The sequence below is a fragment of the Zootoca vivipara genome, chromosome 11, assembly GCF_965207765.1.
Source record: "Zootoca vivipara chromosome 11, rZooViv2.hap1.1, whole genome shotgun sequence".
Lineage (NCBI taxonomy): Eukaryota > Metazoa > Chordata > Lepidosauria > Squamata > Lacertidae > Zootoca > Zootoca vivipara.
In genome coordinates, this window is record NC_142594.1 from 33,881,761 (window position 1) to 33,909,198 (window position 27,438).

General features: G+C 42.4%; 1 protein-coding gene across 14 annotated transcripts in view; it reads right to left on the reverse strand.

Moving 5' to 3' along the window:
* The window catches only part of ADAM22 (ADAM metallopeptidase domain 22), a 126,827-nt gene that overhangs the window by 38,897 nt on the left and 60,492 nt on the right, over positions 1–27,438 (reverse strand). For all 14 annotated transcript variants that reach the window (XR_015946472.1, XM_088654512.1, XM_088654511.1 and 11 more), the window contains exons 5-14: positions 18,635–18,717; positions 13,646–13,709; positions 13,309–13,378; positions 9,788–9,858; positions 7,936–8,010; positions 4,994–5,065; positions 4,397–4,563; positions 2,795–2,879; positions 2,168–2,258; positions 149–200 (exon numbers count right to left, since the gene is read on the reverse strand). Coding sequence is in view for 13 of the 14 variants with exons in the window: in XM_088654512.1 (XP_088510638.1) it covers positions 149–200; positions 2,168–2,258; positions 2,795–2,879; positions 4,397–4,563; positions 4,994–5,065; positions 7,936–8,010; positions 9,788–9,858; positions 13,309–13,378; positions 13,646–13,709; positions 18,635–18,717 (830 nt within the window). In the remaining variant the exon portion in view is untranslated. The remainder of the gene's footprint in view (positions 1–148; positions 201–2,167; positions 2,259–2,794; positions 2,880–4,396; positions 4,564–4,993; positions 5,066–7,935; positions 8,011–9,787; positions 9,859–13,308; positions 13,379–13,645; positions 13,710–18,634; positions 18,718–27,438) is intronic.

Below are 27,438 nucleotides of genomic sequence, written 5' to 3' on the forward strand. Positions count from 1 at the left end.
ATTTGACGATGTGCATCAATTTGCTGTCAGCCAATTCAGGGGCACAGCTCCATTTAATGCTATTTATTTCGTACAGCTTCCTCCGACCGTCCCCACCTCCTAATCCAGATTTTTGCTGCGCTGAAGTTTCTCAGAAGAAATACCTTACCCAGTATCTCCCATTATGCAGCCAGACCATGTGTCCTCACACTTACACTCACCTAAAATAAAAATGAATAAATTACACACTATTGTTTTTCCCCCTTTGGAAATAATCTAAATATAGAAGAAAAAATGTATTAGGAGAAACAAATAAGAAGTAAGGAAGAATACACAATACTTATAAATAATGCCTACGAAAAGGAGTTCTATAATACCAAAGTAAGCCATGAGAAGGGCATTTCTCATCTTTAAATGTATCATTCCAGAAATCCATGAAAAAAGATCGCTGCAAAACAAACCTTCATGGATTTGGGTCTCACAAGCATGTATGGAGTAAATAAGTTTTAAAGCCATGTCCCGTATCTGATAGGAGAGGAAAAATACTTCCCCACCAACAGCCAACAGGATACTACCAAGTTTTTTGTGGCTGTTGATAGATTGGCAATAATTTTGGCATCCATCTTATCTACGCAAACCTCTAAATTGGTAAGAGTTCTAAAAGGACCCTTTAGGATTTTGCAGCCCGCAATTTGTTCAATGATGAAGAAAACCAAGTGCCAATCATTTTTCACCCTTTGGCTGTATCCTCACCATAAATATTAAAGGGTATGACTTCCCCTCCTTCCGGTTTGTTAAATTGCTGAGGGTTGTTAACAGACCCTATTCCCCTCACACGGTTGCAATTCCCAGATTTCCCTGTGAAGAGGAACTAGTTGTTAAACCACTCTGAACATTGCAGCTCTGTGAGAGGAATTGGGGTCTCCTAACAAATCTTGGCACCCTGAAATGGCAAAGCTAACTGAAAGATTAAGAGATAAAGACAATAGAGACTTTTTAAAAGAATGGGAACCATTTATGATGTATTTTCAGAAACAATGCAAAGAAATGGACTCACTAGTAGGTTTTGAGTAAACACTTACAATGGACAAATTAAATATAGAAAACACCAATCAATGTCCGAATGATAAGAGGATGGCAACATTTAAGTTAAAGAATATAATATTAAGATTTAATCAAACAAGCAGGAGAAGTTTATAAGTTAAGAAACCAGAAGAGGAAGTTGAGGGAAGTCATTACAGTGGACACTTGGGTTGTGAACGTGATCCGTGCGGGAGGCACGTTCGCAACCCGCAGCGTTCGTAACCCACGCCTGCGCATCTGCGCACGCACGGGTCGCGATTCAGCACTTCTGTGCATGCGCAAAGTGTTATTTAGTGTTTCGGCACGCACGCCGAAACCTGGAAACAGTACTTCTGGGTTCGGCGCGGAGCGCAACCCGAAAATATGCAACCTGAAGCGGCTGTAACCCGCGGTATGACTGTATTTGATGTTATTATGACAAAAATGTAGAACTTAATAAAAATTATTTACAAAAAACAAACAAGCTACAGTTTCTGGGATTCTTTAACTGTTAATGTGGTATAATAATGCTTTAAATGAGGTGCAGATGTGGCCAATTCCAAAACATCTGCATTTAAATTGCATACAATTACCACAGGATAATCGCCACAGTGGCAACCATGATTGTGAGTCAGACCATAGATTAAAATTTAACTTATAAGTAGTTAAATGCCACTGACCCAAAATACTTAAAACATTTCCTTTAAGGTTCACTGCAATTAGTGTTCCACCAGCATTCTCCCTCAGCCAATGCCATACTGTGTTTGATTTTTAAGCTTTAAATTATTTTCCATATGCATTTGAACTTTCCACGTTTAGGTCTGTTCTCTAAAACTGCTCACGCTGAACTCCAGCTGGGCCAAAACTGTATCCCTGATTCGTTATTTAACAAACAATGCAATTCCAGAGAGTTCAGTTGCATTCTTATGAACATCTTTCAAAATTTCCTTTTCCTTCTGCAAAATAATATATAATTACAATGACCGAGAAAGAGAAAAGGAGAGACTGTGCCAAAGGTAGGGAGCATGAGAATACATTTCCCTCCGGGTGTGTGTGTGTGCGTGTGTGTGTGTGTGTAAATAAATAAGCATTTTTTAAAAGGAAACCATCAACCAAAATTCCTTACCACTCTGCAATTTTCTTTTGTCTGAGAAAATGCCAAGATTGTGAGCTAAGGACTGTGCCAATGTTACTGACATTAAATCCGGCTTCCCAAACTGAAAGACAAAACAAGAGAAGCGATGGCTTGGAGAGGGGGGGGAAGAAAATCAATTTACAAGTGTTTTACAAATTTTAAAAGAATTGTCCTGAAGCGAAAGATGAGATTGCAAAGGCTTGTTCCATTTACTTCCCGTGAACCGTAGGGGAATAGCAAGCTGGCTGAAAGTTGAGGCCTAATAACAGGTGAAAACATTGGCCCTTAAATGAATAGAGGAGACATCAAATACAAAACGAGTTCATCTATAACATTAAGCTTTATTATAGGGTATTAATAATAAAAATCCAGTGTGGGGTTGGGGAAGTGTAACTAGACTGAGACTGTAGCGTAGAGTGTGGGGAGGGCGGAGGGGAGAAGGGTTTCAATCTTTTCCCACTTCCATGTTCTGACTGGTACCAAGGGGAGCTTTCTTCCCATTGTGACAGGGGAGAGTGGGCCACACAGCATGGTGCCATGAGAGCTGGACCAGACGTGGGTTTTCACAAGAACATTTCTGCATAGCCCTTTTGTGTTTCTACATGCATTCGGACCTACCTCATTTACGCCACCACCTTTCAGAAGCGAACAAATCCCACCAATGTAGGCTGCCCCACTGCGACTGCTCTGAAACTGACTCCCCCTTTAAGAAAAACAACAGAAACGATAGTGAGAAAAGCACAAAGTGGCGATTTAGAAACCAGAGCATTTTCAAACAACAAGCATTAGCTTAGGATTCAGCAGAAAGAAACACATGTGCTTGTTTGTGAAGTTCCCACTTCTGATTCAGCACAGTGATTTGGAGGCAGCGGGGAGAAGGAAAGAGAGCAGGAAGCCTTAAAAAGGAAGCTACCATGAATTTGAAACAACACAGAAACGATTTGGAAAGAGATGATCTGCACAGATCAGGCTCCTTCAGTCTTGCCCCCCCCCCATGTTTTGGACTATAAATCTCATGCTGTCTAGGGCTAATGGGAGTTTAGCACTCAAAAACACTTGGCATCAGGGGAGGCTAACACAGATCCAGTAGAAATTGGGTGCTTTCAAACGAGGCGCCCAAATCCTGGCACAACTGCCTTGGGGACAGCATTAGAGAGATCCTACCTTAAAGTGCAAGTCAACTAAGACAGACAAGAGGAGCTTGTTTTATGCCTTGTTTATTTACGAAAATAAGGCACAAGGATACTAGAGGGGTGCAAACATAAATTCAGATCTAAATATTTGTGGGGAGAAATCAGTGGGGTTGGCTGGGATAAGCCCTCCTTGACTTTCCTGGTTTCACTTCTGCAGTACGCAGTGAAGATGGCATTGAGAGAAGGCTGTGGTAATATTTAAAAATGGAAGTGACCATTTTAGGTGTGTCCGATATAGGCATGCCCGCACACACGAGCATTGCACCAAACCTAGAAGTGACCAGAAAACATCACAAAAATGGGTGGAACGGGGGGGGGGGCAGAACGGGCCCCACCGATGCACGCGAGGGTCCCTGTGCAGATCGAATAACACATTCACCACCTTAAAAGCAAAATTCCTCAGACTACAGCGAATGTGTGCTCAAATCACTTCTACCACACTTAAAATCCCATCTCTGTTTTAATATTTATGAAAATAGATGGCGTCCAGGGTCAAACAAGTTGGTTTAAACATGGGTCTGCCCTAATAATGTGCAAAGTGTGTATTACAGTACACAGTGCATTTGGACATCATGTACATACAATGTTTGGCTGTATTCAGATGAAACACAAGGCATTACATGAACAAAGCCTCAAACTCCTTTTTTACTTTCGTTTTCAACTAGCCACAGTTACCATACTCAATCAGACAAACTGTGGTTAGCCTTAACTGTGGTTTAGGGAAAACAAGTTAATCTTGGTTTACAATGCTGGTTTGCTTCCCAAAATCATTTTTTAAGATTAAACAAAGCTCGAGGTTCGGACATAACAATAAACCACTGAATTAAAAATGGAAACGATAGCTTCTGATCACCTCAAGGCCATGTCTGAGGAGAAGGCGAAAGTGGAGCATGCCCATACCCGAGGCTCATGCACGCAATCATAAACTGTGGTCTAGAATTATGCCCAGACCAAATTAATGTAGTCAGCACTAACAATCCAGATTACACTACCCCAAGTGGTAACAAAACAATATGAAATTACGTACGAAAAAAGGTGAACTGCATCACTTTTCTCTTTGATAAAATCCCTCCTATATTTCATAAACTCACGCAGGGTCACCAGTGGGTTTTCAGATATGGTGAACTTGTTATCAGTACCCCAGGTTTCCATGGCAACCAAGACTATCCTGGTGTTGAGTTGTTCTTTGTAAATCTATCATATTAACAAAATGAACGATCATCAAGCGACAGTATAAATTTTGCCTCTTTTTCCTCCCTTTAAAACAGCCCCTTTGCCCCCAAGTAGTTAAGGAAATGTTGAGCATAAAGAACAGTACTTTAATGAAGGGTCAGTGCCCTCTCCTTTCTAACAGATTAAAGCACAATGTGATCAAGGGCTAAATATCTGGATATATTTTAAAGGCCATTCCCCCGCCCCAAAGCTCGTGAAAGCTTTGATTCAGAAACACACAGGAATGGTCCTAATGAGATAGCTGAGACTTCTGTGGTTCAGTCATCCAATGGCAAAACAGACACCGATGAAAAAAATGCACTGCAGCTATCGCTCCCTGACCCAAAACTACCATCCCCGTGATAAAGCTGACAAATCTATCTTGCACTAGCAGCTTGTGAATTATACTTACTAAATCTGCCATGTTCACTACTGATTTTGCAAAGCTGTTCGTGTGGCCAACCGATAATCGGTGCTTTTTCAGCTGAAGGACAAAAGACAGACAAATCCTAATCAGATTTCTAAAGCACAATTTCTATTCAGAACTGACTTTCATCAAAGGCCCATGAAAAATGGATTACTGGCAATCTATTTAAACACTAGTATTGTTATCTTAAACTCCCTATGGTACCATGAAGGTCAAAGTACCAATTGATGGAAAGGGCATTCCGCAAAGCTGATAGGCAAGAAGACAGAGTACAGGCCTCATTTGTAGCGAGATTAGCATCCCTCAACCTACAGGTATATCTTACTGGGCCAGCTTGTATGTGCTTAGGACAGGAAAAAATAGCAACTGTTATGCTTCCTCAATGTCTCAAAATATGGTATTACCAGTGATCTATGATCAGAAGATTCCAATTCTCACATGGTTGCCAGAAAGCCCATACCCTATAGTCCTATTCATGCTACTCACATTCAGGGCACTTACACTGTGAAGCGGGAGCAGGGTTAAACTGCTGGTCCTGCCCCCGGGCTACCCTACCCCTGCTCATGTGCATGAGTTCCAGGCAATTAGAACACCAGTGCAACCAGGTGTCCCGATTGCACTGAGCTGTTGCACAGAAACAGCTGTTCACACACAGGGGTTCCTCAGCAGGTGCCAGGTGCTCACATCATGCACCCTTAGGGTAGGACTAGCCCAGGGATGTGGTTATAAGGAGTGGGGGCAGCAGACCAATCCCACTCTGCCATCACCAAGACAATGCCCTACATACAAATAACATACGAGCAGATCTTATTTGTTTCTATGAACTGGAGACATGGTGTATGCCTGGGAGATCTGGTGAAAAAGAATTTAGGGAAATAAATTGTGGAAGTATTTATGGGGGAAAGAGTGGGGAAATTATGGACATTAATGCACTGGGCTTTTATGAATATTTCACAGTGTTGCTTTTATAGTATTGTATTTTATTACTGATAGTAGTAATGTTTACGTTTCGTATGAGCTGTTTTGGGCTGCAATTACCTTGGAGGTAACCCTCACTGAGCTCGATGTGACTTACTTCTGAGCAGACATGTATACTATTGTACTGTTTATGTTGTGCTACCCTGGCTACCCTGCCTGTTAGTAGAAAGCGATTATGGAAATACACTCTTGCGGTCCTGAAAGTTTTCCAGTTACACAGTTTGTCCTTTTTGATACACACACACACACACTCACACACATTAGTTTCTTTGTTACAACAGAGTTCTGCCGCTTCCTTATTCTGGCAGCTTTCCAAGGATTCGGATTTTGAGATCTGCCTTTGCTCTTGGCTGCAGAACTCAAGTTTGCAATCATTATGAAGAAAAGAAAGAACGGAAGAAAGAAATCTCCTTGGCAACTCTCAGTTCGAATAGTTCCACGACTGCAAGGAGAGCAAATTGCTTCAAAGTGCCTCCAATAAAATATGACTACCTTCTTTCCTGTTTCTTACAGAGGCGAAGAAAGCGATCAATAATCTCTTATTCCATGGAGAGACATCTTATGTAATAATTTGGATGAAGTTGGTGTGTGTGTGTGTGTGTGTGTGTGTGTGTGTGTGTGTGTAAGTGCCTAAATGGAACACACACTTCAATCCACTCCTTTCGAAACCTCACGGGGGGCGGGGGGAGCAGAGTTGCACCTGAATAATCAGTGGGGCTTGTGTGTGAGAAGGTCCCTGAAGGATTATGGATTGCAAGTGACAATACCCTTTTTTTTAATGAGTGAAACTCAATGATTTAAAGAAAAAGAATCACCAATGAGGAAGAGTGTAGAGGATTGTGGCTTACCCTAAAATCTTCTATACTAATTTGGATCGATCCTTTTTTTGGAGTGGCTCTGCCCCACATATTCTGTGTATCTTTTGAATTAACATGGAGGATTTCTATAATTAATTTCATAAGTAGGACAGGACCACTTCTTTTGTGTTATTTCACTCTTACCCCAAATTTTGTTAAACCGGGTTCATGAACAGCTATACTCATTAAAATGCATCTAGCCTAGGATCAGATTACCAGCAGGTGCCTCTGGTAACTTCCCAAGCAGATCATGAAGGTTTACCAGCCATCCCTGGTGATGATGGTTATTTGTTAACATCTTCTACTCAGAGGTCTGCAATAGCTAAGGAGCCAAAGTAGATGTGACCTAAAAGGCACCTTTGCATTTGAGGCACATATTTTTAAAAGTGCAAGTAGAAGCCAAGGCTGTAGTGGTGTGATAATTATCAGGATCACAGCAGGAAGGGAGGGGGTTAACCTTTTCCTGCCACCTCCTGCTGTTAATGTGAGGCAAATCACTGTGAATCTGATGCAAATCTCCTACATGTATGTCTGCAGACATACAAAGAGCAGCTCCTTTTTACTATTTTTAAAGAAATCTTCATGTTAAAGGCAAAGAAAAACTCAATATCACATTTATTTTAGTCCACATTTAGAAACGGATTAAAATTACGTAGATGCCACTATGAAGGAATATTACATTCATGGCTGCTTTCAAACTTTGTGGATAATTCCTCTTAACTAAATATATACCATTCAGCTAATACTGTAACTCAGAAGAAATGTTAGGCATAATGTTCTGTATGCAACCGAAGACTTCTGTGGCTGCAATCCTATCAGGGATTAAATCCACTGAACTCAATGGGGCTTTGTTCTGAGAAGTTTTATATATAGGATTACATTGTACACTTACTGACCTTTCCTATGTTATCAGAAGTTCTATGGAGCTGCTCAAGGCATAACTTCAAACAAGCTCAGACTTCACTCTGAAGACATATATCTGCATAGCTTAGAATCATTTTGCTATAGGTATTTTATTGTTAATCTACTGCAGGCACAATGCTACATGTGAATTATTGATTACTCCAAAAAGGCCCAGAATGCAAACCTCACCATTAGATGGTCATTTACGATCATTAGCTCAACATATTTAGTTTCCTCTTCAACTTTATATGGGCTCTGATGAACCTGCGGGAAGAGTGAGAAACTGTAAATGTGTAAAATGGCAATGTATCTGATTGTAATAAAACTCATCGTGTTGGAATGAATTTATTTCCTTCGTTCTGGCCTCATTACAAAAGCACTTACAAGTAGTTCCATGTACCAAATTAGCAACAGAATATATGCCATGCCTCTCAGCATCAGCAATCTAATTCTGATGCAACTCTGGAAGAAACATAATGGGCAAATTTTGCATTAAGGTATTGATTGTGACCTACCTCCCATCAAAATGTGGCCTTTCTATGGGAATGCCACAAATCTATTCCAGAGTAGTGTGCGCACCAATAAGCTCAACAATTTATAAACTAAACAAACAACTGGCTTATTTAGAGAATTCTGTAATTAAGAGGGTTTTGAGAAGCTGAACCTTTTTTTCTACTTTGTCAGATACAAAGCACAGCACGCCTATGTGCTGGGTCTCCCTGCAGGTTCTCCAGAAAAATTGTGCCATGCAATTGTTGACATCAGAAAGCTCAGCCCCAGATGGAGAGCATGTTTGTTCTAGAGAACGTCCTGGGAGATCACCTTGATACAGGTCTTGCACGTTTCCTAACGGCACACACTTGACATGAGACTGTAAGTGTATGCGTGTAGCATGAAATCTAAGACATGCTGCTACCTTTGAAGGATCACACATACACTCACTTTCCCTTACACTCAATAGTAGCAAGTGTGGTGCAGCGGAGAGATTTCTATGTCATTTCTGCTTGTCCTATATGCAAAAAGGGATGCTCAGCATTCCTCTATCCCATGGGCACCATAGTCAACAGTTGGCCAAGGAAAAGCAGAAGTAACCAAAACCGAAGTAGTCAAGTATTTGCTCGCTAAGTGCAAGGACATAACTATGAAGTAAACAAGATTATTGCACAGGCGTAAGAAAAGCCTAGAGATCAGGATTTGTTCTTATAAGAGGAGTTTCCATATAGTAATAGATATGCAATGGAATTCCACGATTGGCTGTGTTAAGTAGAACATCCTCCCAATAGAAATGTATAACAGTTCTTGCCTACGTGTTTTTGGTGTGTGGCCTGCACTACTCTGCACTCTCACCTGAGTACATCCTCTACAAAGTGTCCTCTTCTCTGAGACCCCAGCCACAAAAGGGAAGTTTCTCCTACAGCAGCTGCCCTCCTGTCCCTGGCCTTGCTGCCACTGACCTAGATGTGGGTGAGTCACAATAGGGCCACAAAGGTGAACTGGTGGGACTGCTGGGTTGGCCACCAGCAGCCCTGTAGCCCTGACCTCTGTCCAAGCCCTGTCCAGGTAAGTGGGAATGATGTCAGTGTCAAGAAGGCACATTCACCCTTCCACACACAGGAAGGGAATTAATCTCTACATCACCAAGACTCAAGTACTCCTGGTGGAACTGAGCAGAAGGAACCTCTTCTGCCAGTGTAGTGGGCAAACCTGGAGTAGGAGGCAAGGGAGAATCATGCTTCCTGCCCAAAGCAAAGCAGCAGTTTCCTTTTGGGACTGGATTTCTGACAGAGCAGATGACATAGGACTTCCACAGCAATGCTGTCTATGGCAGAGTTCTACACTGAGTCACCAGGTGATGCTGGACATGGGATGTTACTTGCATGTCCAAACCGCACTATTATTAGGTAGCTCTTTGCAGAAAGCACTGAAGTCCATAGAGTTCTGAAAGCCCATGCGTCCTTCCGAAAAGAATCCCATATCCACCAAAATATATGCTTGAATGCACATTCTTTAAAGGGGAAAGTCAATAGGCACAGGCACATACCTGCCTTTTTCTTCTTTTGTGTCTCGGTTTCACAACGAACTTCTGTGACGTGGTGTTCATGTGCCAGAATTCTGAATGGAATACACACATTCAAGTCAGAACAACACAGGTCGATAAAAGACAGGCATTTTCAACAGCAGGACAAAGAAAGCAATTGCATTGAGCAAGGCTGAACAACAGCAGCGAAATATTGCAAGCATTTCATGCGTGGCTCAGTGTTCAAAGTGGAGGTTTACATTTCTGCACCCTTCAAAATGCTTTCCTGCAAATAAATGGTGGCCTTGGACACCGCCGTGTGGAAATGTGGACTTATAGACTTAAATAACAACACAGATAAGAAAGGTAGTCTCCAAAAAAATACCCACTTTCCATTTCTCCATGGCTGCATACCTGCTTCTCTAATGGCTACTTACATAGCCACAGCATGCAGCAGCTTTATATACAGACAAAGAACCAACATGAGCAGAATATTACTGCACCTCTACCACAGGAGTGGGGAACTGATGGACCTCCTGATATTGTTGAACTCTGTCTCCTGTGAGCCCCATCTAGGACGGCCAATATTAAGGGACAATAAGAGATAGGTTCCAACAACGTCTGAAGGGCCACAGGTCCCTCATCCTGCTAGCAGTTATTTTGTCATTATGAGCAGTATGTTACTGTTACCTTTGATGCATAGTCAGCGGCCAAAGACAACCCGCTCTTCACATCCATTTTCCCACACCAAAGCATTTTGAGTGCAGGAAATTTGCACTGTTAAGTGGAGCCCTTACTCCCACTGACGTCAACAGCACTAATTTTTAGGCAAGTCTGTGGAGGATGGCAGCCTGGGCCAGTGATGATCAAAGCCCAATTATATCAGCATTTTAATTAGGCGAGATAAGAGTTGATTTTTTTTTAAAAAAAAGTATTAATGGCATGAAGAGAAGTCAGAACCAAAAACAGTATAAAAAGCCAATGTAACAAACATCTCAGCATTTCACCAAAAGGCAGTTTCCTTATCTGAACGATCATATAAATGGATTTTGCTACGAAAAACCAGAAGCGTATCATCACCCACCTACTTCTGAAACTGCCCCCAGGAGGGATATATGAATAACTGAAAACTGATTTTTGCTGTCTCTACAAAACTGAGAGTGAAAAAAAAATCGACAGTTTTTATGCAACCGAGTGTAGCTTTCATACACAAACATATTTCTTCATCATCCATCCCATGCAACAGCAGTTTTATTATGTTTTGACCTTTCTAAAAAAAATAACAATGGGAAAAGGGACCAGTCTTCTTTCTGAACTATTTTAGATGATTTAAAAGAGGGCTGGGCAACCAGCAGTCTCAGGGCCACATACAGCCCTCGGCATAACTACATGTAGCTCTCAGTATTTTAATATAGCAATTTGATGTGGTTTGGCAGGAGGGAGAAAAGGGAGAGGCAGGAAAAGAAATAGAAGAGAGTTGGTCCCACCCCTTTTGACTTTGAATCTGCCCATCACGGGCTCCAGAACCGGCCACTGCTGGGATGTGGCCCCTGCCAGATTACCTCCAAGGAAATGTGGCCCTCAACATAGAAAAAGGCTCCCCAACCAACCCCAAACACTTCAGAATGTTTTCATAGGCACTGAAATATTTCCAGATTCCCCTAATAGGTTTACCCATCAGCTTAAATGTACTAAAATATTAATTACTCACCGTTTCAAGAATAGTACAATGGCAGAAATATGTTTTAAATATTATTATTTTCATAATTAAAATCAAACTAAATGCTTTTGAAAAGTATTGTATAATTAGATGTATTTATAGTTTATATAAACTGTATCATTTGAAAAAAATAGCATTATTTGAAATCTATTCATATTCATAGAACTTCTATCGAGAGGAGAGCCAGGGAGAGATGTTGTTCTGTTTCCATCACAAACCATGCCCAGAATAAATCCATGAACACTTGCACAGCCATAACCCACACTCCAGTTACGAAAGCTAAGCATGTATTATCTGGGAGATGGTGACTTAGCTGCTGAGAAAATGCTATCTCTCTGCAACAAAAGTGGTACTTGGGCAAATAAGGGGTGGGGGGAACACATACTGACTTCTCAAAATAAGCAGTTTAGTGTAACGGTGAAGACGAGGACAAGAGAGACCCAAGTTCAAGGTGCTACTCATCCATGAAACCCACTAGGCATCCTTGAACCACTCCAGCCTACCTCACAGGGTTGCTGTGAGGATTAAGGGTGGAAAAACTACATGCTGCATTTTTAGTTCCTTACAGGAAGTGCAAAATAAAAATGTAATAAGCAACTAAATAAGGCAAGGAAGAAGAAAGGGTGCGGAACCGATTTTTGTGTTTATAATCACCCCTTAGTTTCATGGTAAGCTTTGACTGCAGCAACCACGGGTACGGGTTTTATTATTTTGTCTCCCAAGTATATTTTCACACAACATGCATGCAAACAATACCACAATACTACTTCAGCGTGGCATGTGCTCTATTATTTTCAAAGAATGATACTGAACAGAACAAACTGATCATGGGAAAATCCTACCAATTCGTAAAAGGAACCACCAGACAGAGCTGAAGACATAAGAACAGACCTGCTGGATCAGGCCAGTGGTCCATCTGTTTGAGCATCCTCTTCTCCCAGTGGCCAACCAAATGCAATTGGGAAGCATGCAAGCATTTGCCTTTACAAAGGACAACACTATCAATGGCTGCCAGCCACGATGGCTATATTCTACCTCCACTGTCAAGGCATTGTGCTTCTGAATACCAGTAAGCAGAGTAACGTTGTGCTCATGTCCGACTTGCAGGCTTCCCACAGACATCTGACTGGCCACTGTGAGAACAAGATGCTGGACTAGCTGAGTCACGGACAAGATCCAGCAAGCTTGTCTTATGTGCTTTTGTTCTTACGCCTTGAAAACACCCTCTTCAGATCTTCAGCATCGCCCATCAGATGTCAAGGAAATAAACAACTATCCGACTTTTAGAAGACATCTGAAGGCAGCCGTGTTTAGGGACATTTTTAATGTTTGAAGTTTTATTCTGTTTTTAATGTTCTGTTGAAAGCCGCCTAGAGTGGCTGGGGAAACTCAGCCAGATGGGCGGGATAGAATAATTTAATAATTTATTATTATTATTATTATTATTATGATATATTATTATTCTAAAGAGACATAAGCAGTAATGTATTTACAGAAGCGCATCAGTTATAATCTGCCTGTGTTTTTTTTATTTGTGGAGACTCCTAAAACCAGTCATTAAGAAACTATCATAATATCAAAAAGCTAAAAATATTTTTGGAGGGAGGGAGGGGGTTTTAGAGAACAGACTTAATATTAGAAGAGGAGTTAGATTTTTTTCTGTTTCCCAATCAGGCTGGCAGATTATTTTCTTCAGCCTCTAGTTTAAAAATAACAAAACCAAACCCTACAAGTGATTAACTATGAAGTAAGTGCATCAATGAAGGATGAGCTAAGAGTACGTTTGTTGTGTTAAAAAAAACAAGATTAAAAAAAAAACACATACCAGATGGAAGATCATCCAAAGGAAATTCAAATAATCTGGATTTGTAAACAGAGTGTAAATGGAATTCCTCCTGAAATAAGAAACATCTAAATTTAGTAAAGTAATACAAAATAAACTTTCTTGGGACTTTACTCTAGCACCAAAGGGCTGTTATGCCATCTGTTATGAAGTTGAGAAGCATATTTTTCTGATGCAACCTCCTGACAGTTCAGAAACTCAGCTAGAACCTACATAAGAATTCCTAAATTGTTTGCTAAAGAAGGAAAGAGCAACTTTGCGAAATATGCTTCCTGTAGATAATATCTGCATTCCGCTTACAAAACACTTATCTACTTACTTGCAAAGTGTAGTTTTCTTCCGGCTCAATAAGATACGTGTGATTTCCATCATAGAACATGCCGCTGTTAAGAATTAGGGAAATATCAGACTCGCAAAATAAAAAATACAACTATGTATATATATATATATATATAATGATATACTGTGAACTTAATAGCTGGCGTTTTAAAGACAATAAAGTAAAACATCAGGAAACACACTACACTCTAAAACACTCTTGACAATTTCTGTCTGCCTCGCAGGAATTACTACCCAAATCACCTTGAGTTTCAGTTCATTAAACGCATCAATGTGCAGTGCCTCCTGCGTGCCACCAACAGGCAGCACGGCAACCCAGGGAGAACACCCTGCTTACCTGAACAGCTGCAGGTACTGGCATCTTACAGGCACTATATCATTTACTAACTAGAGAGATGCTCTAAGATGGCCTTTCCTTTCTAAGCGTCTGCAATCCTCTATTCTGCAACAATGTACTTGTGTCTTCTGTGAGCTGATGGAATTAGGGATTTCACTACGGGGTTCCCGAATTCTGCCGTAATCAATGGCCCCAAAACTGACATTTAGCTGTGGCTGCAAGAGAGGCACACCCCACAAAAGTCACAGCTAAAGTCTCTAGTGTTATGTATCTGATAAATTCTGTCCTACACTGTCAGAGGTTCTTGCGACTACTCTAGAGTAACGACGCTCCGCATGCTTGTCTTTAAACAGTTTTTATTAGTGTGGTCTATTTGCAGTGAGCTGGGTATGTAAAACATGTCTGCTCAGTCCGATGCAGAATCCGGCACTGAACCACCCCTTGACTTCCTCCGACATAAGAGTCTTGGGACAGCAAACCTCCTCCCCCTCCTTCTCCTGCGTAATTCCGTAACCGGAGGAAAGGGTCTACGCTCCATGTTTTCCTTCTCCCCCCTTTCCCCCCTCTCTCTTCCTCCCTCCTGTGTAGCAGGGGCTCTCCCATGCTGCCAGAGCCCTGGCCCTCTCTCTCCCCTTCCTGACTGGTCTCCTCAGCGTCCTCGCTGCCATCGCTGCTTGGGGAGGAGCTGCTTCTGATGAGAGGGGGAGGTTCTCTACACTCTCTTCCCCTTACATACACCTTTGCATTTTAAAAATCTAAAGCTGGTATGGTGCATCAAATTAAAACACTCTGCTGGGATAGCTCAGTGCAACTCCTTAATCTCAGCGTTGTGGGTTCGAGCCTCACACTGCATTGCAGGGGTTTGGACTAGATGATCCATGGGGTCCCTTGCAACTCTACGATACTATGATTCTATTCCCCCCCCCCCAAGCATGACATGGACAATATGGCTCAAACCCCACATACACCTGCATATGTGGTAATGGTGGAGACTTGTCGGATATTCTCACAAAGCTGGGATCATGCTCGGCCTGGCACAGCCCGAGAAAAAAAGAGGAGTTTGGCTGACAGCTAGTACCCTAGTACCTTAATATACTGAGGGGGGACTGAGGAGGGTGCTCAGGAGCCCACAAGATAAAATCAGCAAAGGGCCACCCTATCTGATGGGGTCTAACTCTTTCTGCGAGTGGCCTGAAGGAGGCAGTCACAATACACTCAGGAAGGCCACCAACACATACAAGTCTTCCATCCTGGCTTCCTTCTGTTTTTAGGATGGATATGATATATTATTAACATTCAGCAGCTGAAAGAAAGAGATAATTAAAGAGAGCTGGACAAGTATACTGTGGATTTATCTCTTCTTCACAAATCATCAGGTCTGGAAAGTTTGACCAAAAGATGAATGGAAAGTGTCACTGTAAGTCACAAGCCAACAAGATGAAATCAAGCAGTTCCACTTTGACGCGGCCTGCCATCGTCTGGTAGGCAAAGCAAGCATTATGGATAATGGTCTAAGAGCCGATATATGTCTGGGAAATAGGCACGTTCGCTGTTCTGGACAGGTCCGCACTTCTTCTGAAGGAGCATGTGTGTAGCTTGGGCATCCTCCTGGATACACACCTCTGTCACCAGAGCCCCAAGTGTCCTCTGTGGCTAGGAGTGCCTTTTGCTAGCTCTGTCTAGTTTGCCAGCTATGGCCATCCCTGGAAAGGGATACCCTGACCACTGTAGTTCCTGTGTTAGTAACCTCAAGGCGATCTGTTTGGAGCTGCCCTCGGACTTGGTTTACAAGCTCTGGCTTATGCAGAATGTTGCAGCTGGACTGCTGGTGGGGGCAAAACATGTGAGACCATTGTTAAAGTATCTGCGTACTCCACCCATCTACTCCTGAGGCAGGATCAGGATTCTTGTATTAATTCGCAAAGCCCTGAACAATTTAGACCCAGGATACCTTGGGGACTGCCTGAACCCTTATATTTTGGTTTGATCATCTGCAGGAACATCAGTGCTGGGATAGTGAGGTTCATTTACCATCACAGTGAAACCCAGCCTTTATTGGCCCATTCCTAAGGAATGCAAGAGAGATTCACCAGGTGCCTTCTGTAGTAACCTTCAAACGTTTGCTGAAAACTTTTCTTTGCTGCCAGGCAAACGCAGACAATTACGAAGCAAACGTTTTCCCGTAATAGTTAGCTGGTGATCCATTTGAATTTCCACGTGTTATGATTGTTGGTTTCTTTTAAATGAAACTGCTGTATGCATTTTATATATATATATATAAATAAAGAATACATCTTACTATTGAAGGAAGTCATGCAGCCAAGCCCTGCAGACTGCATTAAAAAGATACTATTTTTAGGCTAATGTTCAGCATGTAACCTGAGCTCGGCACGTAATGTGGCCCACTCTCAAGTCCTGATTATTGCAAAAGAAGAAGCCACATATTTTTATTACTCAGGGGTGGGGGAGGGTTGACAAACTAAAAAAAAAAGTCAGCCTTGCAAATACACACATATTTTTTTAAATTTATTTTGAAAAGTGATACCAAAAGTACTGAGCAATAAATCAATGAAGATCCCATAAGGTAAGTGCAGGCTTTTCAGGGAAGTTGGATGATGACAAAGAATCGTGAGGTAAGAGCTTTCTATTTATAGCCTCATCATGACCTTAGAAGCAATCTCTTACCACAGGATGATCCCTCAGGCCTGATGTTGTATCATATGTAGATCAAATATAGAGAAGCAGACCAATAAGGACACTACGTTTAGAACGTTTCGAATGTGTTACATACACTATCTCAGTAATCTCCACAGGTAACCTGTGAGGGAGGCCAGTACTCCCCACTCCCACAATACTGAAGAGGGATGGTGGTTGGAGGGGGTGAAGGCTTTGAGGTACTGGCTTGCCTAAGCCCAGTTCGTGAGTTCATGCAAGTTCTGAACAGGTTCAAAATGCAGTCTCTGAGCCACTACAAGATAAGATAAGATATCTTTATTGTCATTGTCCCCTTGCGGGAACAACGAAATTACTCGAAATTACACCAGGGGTAATCGATGTGGTGGCCTTCAGCTGTTTCGCGACTCTGAAGACTTGCTGTTCTAGCTGGGGCTGATAAAGCTGTGGCTCCGTCTAGCCTTCCTGTCTAGTATTTTATATCTTTTATTTATTTCATTAATACACACACACACACACACACACACACACACACACACACAGCACTTGACTACAGCAGAAACCCTCAAAGCGGTTTTTAGTAGCCACTAGTTGGGTTTCTCCACCCTATATTTGTCTAATCCTCTTTAAGACACCTACTTGGCGGTAGGTATCTACCGTATTTACTCCAGTCCAATGCGCCATCGAATCTAATGCGCACCTCAATTTTCAGAACCTTGAAACAAAACGGAAAAAAGGTAACTGCTGGTGAATGCAAATGCGCCATCGGATCTAATGCGCACCTTAATTTTCGTAACACCATTCAGCCAGAAAGAGTGTGCCAATGTTAGATTTGACTAAACACGGTATTTATCACAAGCTGGTTGTTGAGCTGGTATCTAACACAGCTAATGCAGCATGGACTGAGCGCAAAACGGTTCATTCAGCAATCAAGGTAAATGTGAGTTGTTTCCAAAACTACAAGTATTTCCAATTTGGCCCATTTAAAACAACAACAACAAACAAGTGGTAGGATGAATAGAATTATGGACATGTTTGCATCAGAATCTGTCTTATACTGAGTTATATAATTGGTCTATTTAGCTCAGTATTGCTTACCCTGGGGTAGTGAAGTCCTTTTTGGCCCAAGAGCTGCAATTCACTGTTTGGACAAGCCTTCAAGGGTCACAAGCCAGTGGTGAGTGTGATCCTCTTTTTGTGCCTGTGCTACATGCTACCTGCCACCTGTCTCTCTCTCTCACACCCACCCACACCCACACCCACCTCTCTCTCTCTCTGTCTCTCTCTCTCTCTCTCTCTCTCTCACACACACACACACACAGGCACACACACACAGGCACACAGGCACACATACATGCACATAATTGCAGAGAAAACATACAGAGAGCAACCCCCACCGATCAGCAGAAGGTGGATTTTCCTTCCTGTTGAAATCCAACAATGGAGAAAGAAGTCATTCTCTCCTATCTTCTAATTCTTTTCTGAAAAGTGGAGAGAGGCATTTCTCTACCATTGCAGCACTGGTCTGGGCAGGAGGACCTCTTCACTCAGCCAAGCACTATGAACTGCAGAAAAACACCCTCCAACTCTCTCTCTCTGGTCCTCTCCTCCCTCTGGCACACCACCATCAGCACCAATAGTAGGTTGGAGCTCTCCAGAAGCTGGAAGGAGTGCTCCAGTTTGCTCCAATGTTTGCCAGGGCAGCTCAGCAAGCACTGAAGACGCCTGACACTCTTGGAGCCCTCTGACCTACAACCAATGGCAATGTGGAAGAGGAGAAAGAAGCATTTTCTTCAACACCCTTGTCACTGCTGTAGATGGTGCTGCCACCGATGGTTAGGTCTGGGGCTGCCAGGCCATGGTAAAGCACGTGCTCTACAGAGCCTGTGCTAGAAAGTTCACCCCCCCTCCCCTTTTTGTTTCAAGTTAGCTATTTGTATACGTCTTAGACAAACTTACTGAAGTCCATGGCAGGTTGACAGGGCAACAAATGATTCTGAATTTCCTCGGATGTGACCTTGGTAATAACAGTGCTCTCCACCCTGTAATTAGAAACAGAGACTTTTGAGTTCACAATACACATACACAGCAGTGTTTCTCAAATCAACACAGGTCAATCAGGTTGAAGTAAATGAGAGCAGGGTAGCCATACCTAGTCCTACCTTTGCTAATACAGTAGGTGAACTAGGTTTCATTACAATTGCTGATGCAAGGGGTGAACCTTCCTGCTGCGTAAATAACCGAAGAGCTTTGAACACCAACATTCTCTTGTGATTCTCTCTGACTTTACATGTATTACAATCAGAGCAAATGTACAAGGTTGGCTGAATGTGGATCTCGGATTGTCTACATCCACCAAAATGTGGACATTCAGCCTGTGATATATATACACAAGCATATTACTCTATGAAGAACACTGGTAGAATATAACCAGAACAGCTGGCCCATGTTGGAACCAGTAGTACAAGACAAAAATCGCTTATTACTTATCAGCAATAAATGTAACTAACAGGAGACATGGAAAAGTAATATAGGCATAAACTCACACACCAACTTACGCACATAACCATGTTTATGCAGGTTACCGATAAATAGATTGGCCTTCCCTCGCTCGGTGCTGCTGCCCATTTCCTCTTGCCAGTCCTTTATTCCTCAACTGCCTTCTAGAAGCTCCCCTTTTCCAGGAAGCCTTTGGACCATCCCTCTAATATTTTCTTATATGCACAATTGTAATTAACTCAAAGCATGTGTGATCGAAGTTGTGTTCATTTCTCCCCATGAAACAGTCTCAAGTCCAGCTGGGGGTGGGTGGGTGTTGTTGTAGTGCGGCACATCCCATTTTAAAACTCATCTGCAGTAAACTAATTTCAATCTGCTATAAACATTGGTATATATGATCAATCCACTGTTTGCAACAGTGGGTGAAGGAATGTAGCAAAAAAAATTAATAAAATGCATTTTATACTATAAAATATCAGACTAAGGCGCTACTGGAAGGAATTTTTTATTTTGTTTTGACTAGGGTAGTGTATGCATTACCAGCTTAAAACACAGCTTGGTGGTTCTTTTTCCTGTTTGAATTGAAACTGGTTGGAGAGGGAAATGCATCAAAACAGAGCACTTCATGAGAAAGGACAGGACAGGTACAGAACAGACATGGATTGTGGTCAATGTCATGTAGCGGGAGTGCGCTGGTGCAGGGTAAGCAGGAGTGTGTATACAGCCTAACTCAGAGTAAACCCATTAAAATCGAAGAACAAGTTAGTCAATAATAACTTAATCACATTTGTTTCGATGGGTCAACTATGAATATGACTCAAGTCTGATATAATCTTGGCTGCGAGTCCTGGAAGACCTGCTCCCTGCCTTGCAGGCCTTTTTCCACCTGGCCTGGGAGGATGGAGCCCTGACTGACTCCAGCTAGAAAAGCTGTAGAGACTCTTGGGTTGGTAAATTGTTTAAGGGGCGTTGTTCTTATTGAGATTGTTATTCTTTGTATCTTTATTTTTAGAACTTATTGTGATTTAGCGTGGATTTGGTTGCGTAGCCTTCAATGTGTTTTATTGTTGGCTGTATTTGTTATATTTGTAATTACGTGGGGGTTTTTTCCCCATGTTGGTAAGCTTCCTTGAGCATGGTTTTAACTATGGAAAGACAGCTTACAAATAAAATGATGTATGTCTGAAATCACTTCCTGCCTCTTCTGCGTATCTCAAATTCCAGCAAACAAGTAACTTGGAGAAGCTGGCTCCTAGCCACTGAACTAAACACAGCACTCCCAAGTAGCAATAAAATGTCACTCTGCTCAGTTCCCATTTAGATATCCTTCAACCACTTGCTAGCCTGAGGGGAGAGGAGACAAAATCAGTGACATTATTTGCTAGTCACAGTATTGCCTTTCCTTGGTCAAGCTAATGAGTTCTGAATTATTTGCAAAATGCCAACTGATGAGTAACCTTTTCTTCAGCAGGCAGCCATTCCAAGGTCACTGGGTTTAAAAAATCACTACCCTCAGCATGTAGCTAAATCTAATTACCAATTACTGAAGCGTCCACAAGATTAAGTCAGTAGCAAGATAGTGCATTGCTCCCAAGTTTTAGATATGTTCTTTGCTGAGCCAGTGGTTGTTGGTGGGTGATGTATGGCGTGTGAGGAAGAGGAAGCAAACACAAAATGGTGCTTGGCCACGAACACAACTATGGCACTTGAGAAAAAAACAGTCGTTAAGTATGGTATGAAATCAAAATCAAATAAGTGTTGGAAATGTAAAGAGAAAGAAGGTTCTTTTTAGCATATGTGGTGGTCTTGTAGCTTACTGGGAAATGATATATAATATGATATATATATATGTTTAAAATAACATTTGTAAAGAAAACCAGAAGCTTTCCTTTTGGGAATTATAGGGACAGAGCTACTCAAACTGTATAGAAAGTTATTCATATATGCGACTACAGCAGCAAGAATGTTACTTGCCCAAAAATGGAAAGAAGAAGAAGTCCCAGCGAAAGAAGAATGGATACAAAAACTTATGGAATAGGCCAGTGGTTCCCAACAGGTGGTCCGGGGACCCCCAGGGGTCCGCGAGCTATGCCAGAGGGGTCCGCAAGATGCTATTAGAATAAAAAACATATTAAATATATTTCGTATGATAACAGATTTTTTGTTTTGGCCGCTTCCTGCATGAGCAGAGTCTAGCGCAAAACTAGAATTAGATAGAGGTAGTAGTTCTGCTGTATGCCGTTAGGTGGCGCTTTACAAACACTACTGTTTTGCAAAGAGGCAGCGCGCGCATTCTACTAACGCTCACCTCCCCAAGATGCTTTGCGCGCGTCGGCTTCATTTGTGCGCTACTGCGCAGGTACCCTGTCTTCTCCATTCCCCTCCCTCCTCCCTGGCGCGTGCTGCCTCTTTGCAAAACAGTAGTGTTTGTAAACAAAGCGTTGTTTTTCGCGGAAGCTACAGTTCGCGTAGTTAAAAATGGACCGTTGGTTAAAAAGTGGTTCGTTAAAACGACAAAGGCCTACAGATGAAGAGGAAGAACTGTAAAAAACGTATAAATATAAAATATAAAAAGACTCTTAATTTGGCTCTCACTTTTTAATTTTAGGATTAGGAATTAATGGGGGTCCTTGTCACAATAGCGGCTCGATGAGGGGTCCTCAAGAAAATTTTGTTGGGAACCCCTGGAATAGGCAGAAATGGCAAATTTTACCGGAGAAATAAGAAATCAAGATAACAAACTTTTTATAAAAGAATGGAAATGGTTTCTTGAATATTTACAAATAAGCTGTAAACAGATAAGAACAATGGATTATAAGAGTATCTATTTAAAGTAGATGACTAAATGAGTAAATTTAAGTTAATTTGGAATATGCAGAAAATATATAAAATAAATTTAAGGAACCGCAGAAAGAGGAGGAAGGAAGTCGAGTTTTGAAATATTGAAATGATTGTAAAATAATTGAAATGTATAAAATTGAAAATCATAAGAAAGAAAGAAAGAAAGAAAGAAAGAAAGAAAGAAAGAAAGAAAGAAAGAAAACACAACCCACCAGCAAAATGCTGGTATAAAAAGAAGCTTCGGCACTGAGATACATTAGGGCAGGGGTGGGGAAGATGGTGCCCTCCAGACTCCAATTCCCATCAGCCCCACCCAATGGTCAAGGATGATGGGAGACATAGTCCAACATTGTCAGGAAGGCCACTGGTGTCCCTTCCCCAACTTGGGAGTAGACAATATTGGGATGGACCAATGGTCTGACTCTATCTGAGGCAGTAGAGTCTTTTTCTTTGCATGTGTGCAAGCAAACTGCCCACAACCTTTCTTTTACAACTCCCTGCCCAATGCATTTCCTTCTACAGTGTTCTTAAACAGTGAAAGACCTATGCCAAGGTTTTCTTCTTTTGTAGAAGAAACTCCCCGGGTTTTCATACATGCAATTGATCACGTAGTTCTGCCCTTTTTGGCCTGTCTCCTAGGCATGTGCCTTATGCCACTGTGGGAGCAAAAGCATGAATCTGACTCTGGGCAACTGAGATGATCAAGGATATGGAAACTTATGAGGAACAGTTGAAGGAATTAGCCAAGTTTAGCTTGGAACTGAGGAGACGGAGAGGAGATATACTAGCCATCTTCAAATATCTAAAGGGCTGTCACACGGAGGATGGACCAAGCTTGTTTTCTCCTGCTCTGGAAGGCAGGGCTCAAAATGAATGGATTCAAGTTACAAGAAAGGAGATTCCGACTAAACATCAGGAAGAACTTTATGACAATAAAAGCTGTTCGACAGTGGAATGGACTCCCTCAGGAGGTGGTGATTTCTTCATCTTCATCATCTTAATCATTGTTGTTGTTAATTTTATTACCATATTTTTCCGTGTATAAGATGCCCCCCTATTTTTGGGGACTCCAAATTAAGAAAACACCCCTCACTGCTACCCATGTATAAGATGAGCCCCAATTTTAAACCTTTTTTGTTGTTGTTAAAAAGCCTAGTCTTATACACAGAATAATATGGTATTTGTAACCCACCCATCAGACTGGGTTGCCCCAGCCATTCTGGACAGCTTCCAACATATATAAAAGCAGAGGTTGGATGGCCATCTGTCATGAATGCTTTAGTTGAGATTCCTGCATTGCAGGGGGTTGGACTAGATCAGGGGTGGCCAACTCCCAAGAGACTACGATCTACCCAGAGTTAAAAACTGGCAGTGATCTACCCCCTTTTGGGGTCAGGTCAAAGTTGTTGAGTTTTTTCAGGGAGGAGGTAAAATGTTGAGCTTTTTTTTAGGGGATCCACAGTTGTTCAGCTTCTTTAGGGGGAGCCAATGATCTACCAGTGATCTACTGCAGATATCCAGTGATCTACTGGTAGATCACGATCTACCTGTTGCAAATGCCCGGACTAGATCGTGGGTATGCAAACTAAGGCCTGGGGGACAGATCCAGCCCAATCGCCTTCTCAATCCGGCCCGCGGATGGTCCAGGAATCGGTGTGTTTTTACATGAGTAGAATGTGTCCTTTTATTTAAAATGCATCTCTGGGTTATTTGTGGGGCATAGGAATTCGTTCATTTTTTTCCCCTTCGAAATATAGTCCAGACCCCCACAAGGTCTGAGGGACAGTGGACCAGCCCCTTGCTGGAAAAGTTTGCTGACCCCTGGAATAGATGAATCTTGGCATCCCTTCCAACTCTACAACTGTATGATTCTGACTCCTAAATTCTGACTCCTAAAAGGGCACAGAAAAATGGTCCCCAGCTTCCTTCCCTTTTGGGCCTCTCTTAGGTGACATTCAAAGCCAGTTCCTTCATCTTTACAGGGAGGCAATTAAGAGGCAGCTTTTCTAGCAGATGCTGCCACATCTCCTTGGCAGTGAGCAGCAGAGCACATGTGGCATCTTTCCATGCCCTGAGGCTCAAAGTGTGAAGCAGCTTGACCTCCCTTCACCTTGTTGCCTCTTTCCCAGGGCCGAGTGTTGTGTGTAGTTTTGAGCTGTCGGTTCATTAATTTAAGGCCAATGTTTAGAACAGCGATCTTGACCTTTTTGGAAGACTTTAGAATTTTTCTAATAACACCCCCTGCCCAACCATGGGTATTGAACATGCTGTCTGGGGCTGATGGGAGTCTTAACAAGATCGGGAGGACCACATACAGTCCATCCCTGTTCTGCAAAGGCTGGCAGCCTGGGAAATGGCCAGGGTTGAAAGCCAGGATTTTCTGCATGCCCTCTGCCACCGAGCTACAGCCCTTCCCACTCTCTGAATCATTTCCTCCCAAAGAGGCCCAATTGTTTTAGGTGCTCAAATGTAATGTGAAGTTCTGACCAAGGAATTCATCTGCCACTTGCTCTGCTGAAACTTCTGGTCTCTTATCTTACAAGTAGCACTTTCAAACCGGCAACAACTACTATAATCTCTAGAGCGTGTGCACTCACTGCTTTTTTATTAATGTGTCCTCTTTGCTTGACAGCATCAATGTGCTATTTGAGAGCCAGGCTCAAGGCCTACAGCTAAACATAAGCCAAATCTGCATCTGAGATGCTGGAAAACCGTCTGCAATCGCAGCTTTTCAAGAATGTACGCCAATAACAGGAAAAAAAACTTTCTAGAGAAATGGAAAAGATGGACTAGTGTTTCAAAGAGCACAACATTCCTCGTGTGTGTGTGTGTGTGTGTGTGTGTGTGTGTGTCCGTCCCACTTAAAATGGATATTTCAGCTGCATTATAGAAATGTTTAAAAGTCACTGAGTTATGAACTGGGTCAGTGGCTCTAGAAATTAGGTGAGCAAGACAAGCTATTTTTAGTGATTGCTGTAGACCAAAGAGAATGTCCTGAATGAGTGGTATTCACTGAATGGCCTTGGGAGTAACATACGTCCTGCTGTTGTTTACAGCCTTCTACCCTTCTTGCAAGCTTCCTTTCCCTAATTTCTTATGTTGTGGTTGTGGCACAGGTTTCCTTCAGGTCTGTAATCCTGAGCTCCTGAGCTTGTGCCACATAACACTCATTCTGCACTTGCAAGAAACCAGTTCCTTAGCATGGCAGCACCAACTCTGTTGGGCAGCCGATTTTCAGAAGGACAGTCCAGAGGGCATTACGATTTACAGTGTTGAAGGCCTTAGTCAGGTCAACAAACGCCATATACAGGGGTTGGTTTTACTCTCTGCATTTTTCTTGAAGCTGTCTAGCAGTGAAAATCATGTATGCTGTCTCCCTAGAAGGTTGAAAACCATTTAGGGATTCAGGAAGGGTAGCCTCGGATATAGTTAGGAGATGGTTTGCTAAGATCCTTGCAAGAATTTTGCTGTCCACAGCTAATAAAGATAGTTTCCACAATTGTCAGGGGGTTCTTGCGACTACTCCAGAGTAACGACGCTCCCCATGCTTGTCTTTAAACAGTTTTTATTGGTGCACTCTATTTATAGTGAGACAGGTGTGTAAAACATGTCTGCTCAGTCCGATGCAGAATCCGGCACTGCCCCCCCATGTGATCTCCCCCAACATAGGAGTCTCAGGACAGTGAATCTCCTCCCCTTCTTTCTCCTGCGTGATTCCGGAACCGGAGGAAAGGGTCTACGCTCCATGCTTTCCTTTCCCCTCCTTCCCCCCCCTCTCCTCCCTCCTGTGTAGCCGGGGCTCTCCCATGCTGCCAGAGCCCTGGCCCTCTCCCTCCACTTCCTGGCTTGCCTCCTCAGAGCCCTCGCTTCCATCACTGCTTGGGGAGGAGCTACTTCTGATGCAAAGGGGAGGTTCTCTGTACTGTCTCCCCCTTACAGCAATCCATTCTGTCATCTTTTTTTGAAAAAAAAAGTTGATAATTTTGGCATCCCTAAAGTCTGCTGGGATCTCCTCTCGCTCCCAGATTTTTTCGATGAGATTGTGAAATTGTTGTGTAAATTCAATTCCGTCCACTTTGAAGACTTCGACAGATATCCCTTCAGGTCCTCTGGCTTTGTTGTTTTTCATTTGGTTAATAGCTGTACACAACTCTCCCAGATTTGGAGATGCTGCAAGCTCATCTCTAATTTGTTTTGGCAGAATTTGTGAGAGGACCTCAGCAGCTATGGGGAAGGTTGCGGTTAAGGAGATGCTGGTAATGTTCTTTCCAGAGCAGTGAAAGCTTCTTTAGCTTTTAGAAGTATGGTAGCATCTGTTGAGCGTAGGGGGCAAATGCCACGATTTATTGCCCCATAGATTGTATTTGTGGCTTTCTGTACTTACACACTTATCATCATATGTATTTGCTGATCTCTCCACATGAGCCTATGTAACTAATCAATCCAGTATGAAGACAATCATGAAAAAGCAAATCACTGTATAGCAACACTAAGTAAAAACACAGCAGGACAAAAAGCAGCCAAAACAGTGAAGACTTCTCATCTGTCAACAGAAGGACAACAGAGATGGGGCCAAGTGGGACTCCCTGGAATGGGACTTCCAAGGCTTGAAGAGGGGATAAGCAATTGATAGGCAGCGGCAAGGCAGCGGCTCCCTTTGTGAGGAGGAATGTTACAAACATGTGCACTTGGGCTTGCGGGCACAAAATCTGAAGTAATTTCCTTTCCTTAGCATTTAAAGGAATCAGAATTTAGCTTTAGCATTACGAACTGCATTTTATTAAGCCCCTCCACGAACACATCTCCTAGATTTAAAAGAGGCCCCTGGCAACTTTGTAGTGAATATCACTGACCTACATAAAGGAAGCATTTCTGCTCTTTTCTTGTTGCACAGTATCTTCTTGCAAGTATCAAGACTCTGCATGCCTCAATGGAACGTCGATGTGAAGTAGAAGGAAAATGTGCCCTTTCCCTTAAAAGGTTCTGCAGGGGCAAATATTTGATTGAAGAAAGGAACTGAGGAAAAAGGCCTTAGGGCACGAAAAATGCAAAAATGGCACGTAAACAGTGGGAGAAACGGCTAGTAATCCCAGGATTTCTTTGCACCGACCTTTGAGGACTGTGGAGAGTTGGAGTTTGAAAAAAGAGGTTTGGAGGGAGCAATTGTGGTGGAATCTGGCAGTTTTTTGGCAGAATTTGGTGGCTTTTTGGAATATTTTTTGAGGTGGCACTAAAGGCTGAGAAACCTAAGATGGCACATACTGCTGCAATGACTGCATGCTGCTTCTCCTGTTTATCCCATCTTCCTTTCCTTTGTTGCTTCCGCAATGAGAAATTTTACCTTGTAAGCTCCTCGGGGCAGGGACCTATCCCCTTGAATTCTGTAAAGCAGTATGCCTCCTGATGATGCTATTGACATGGGT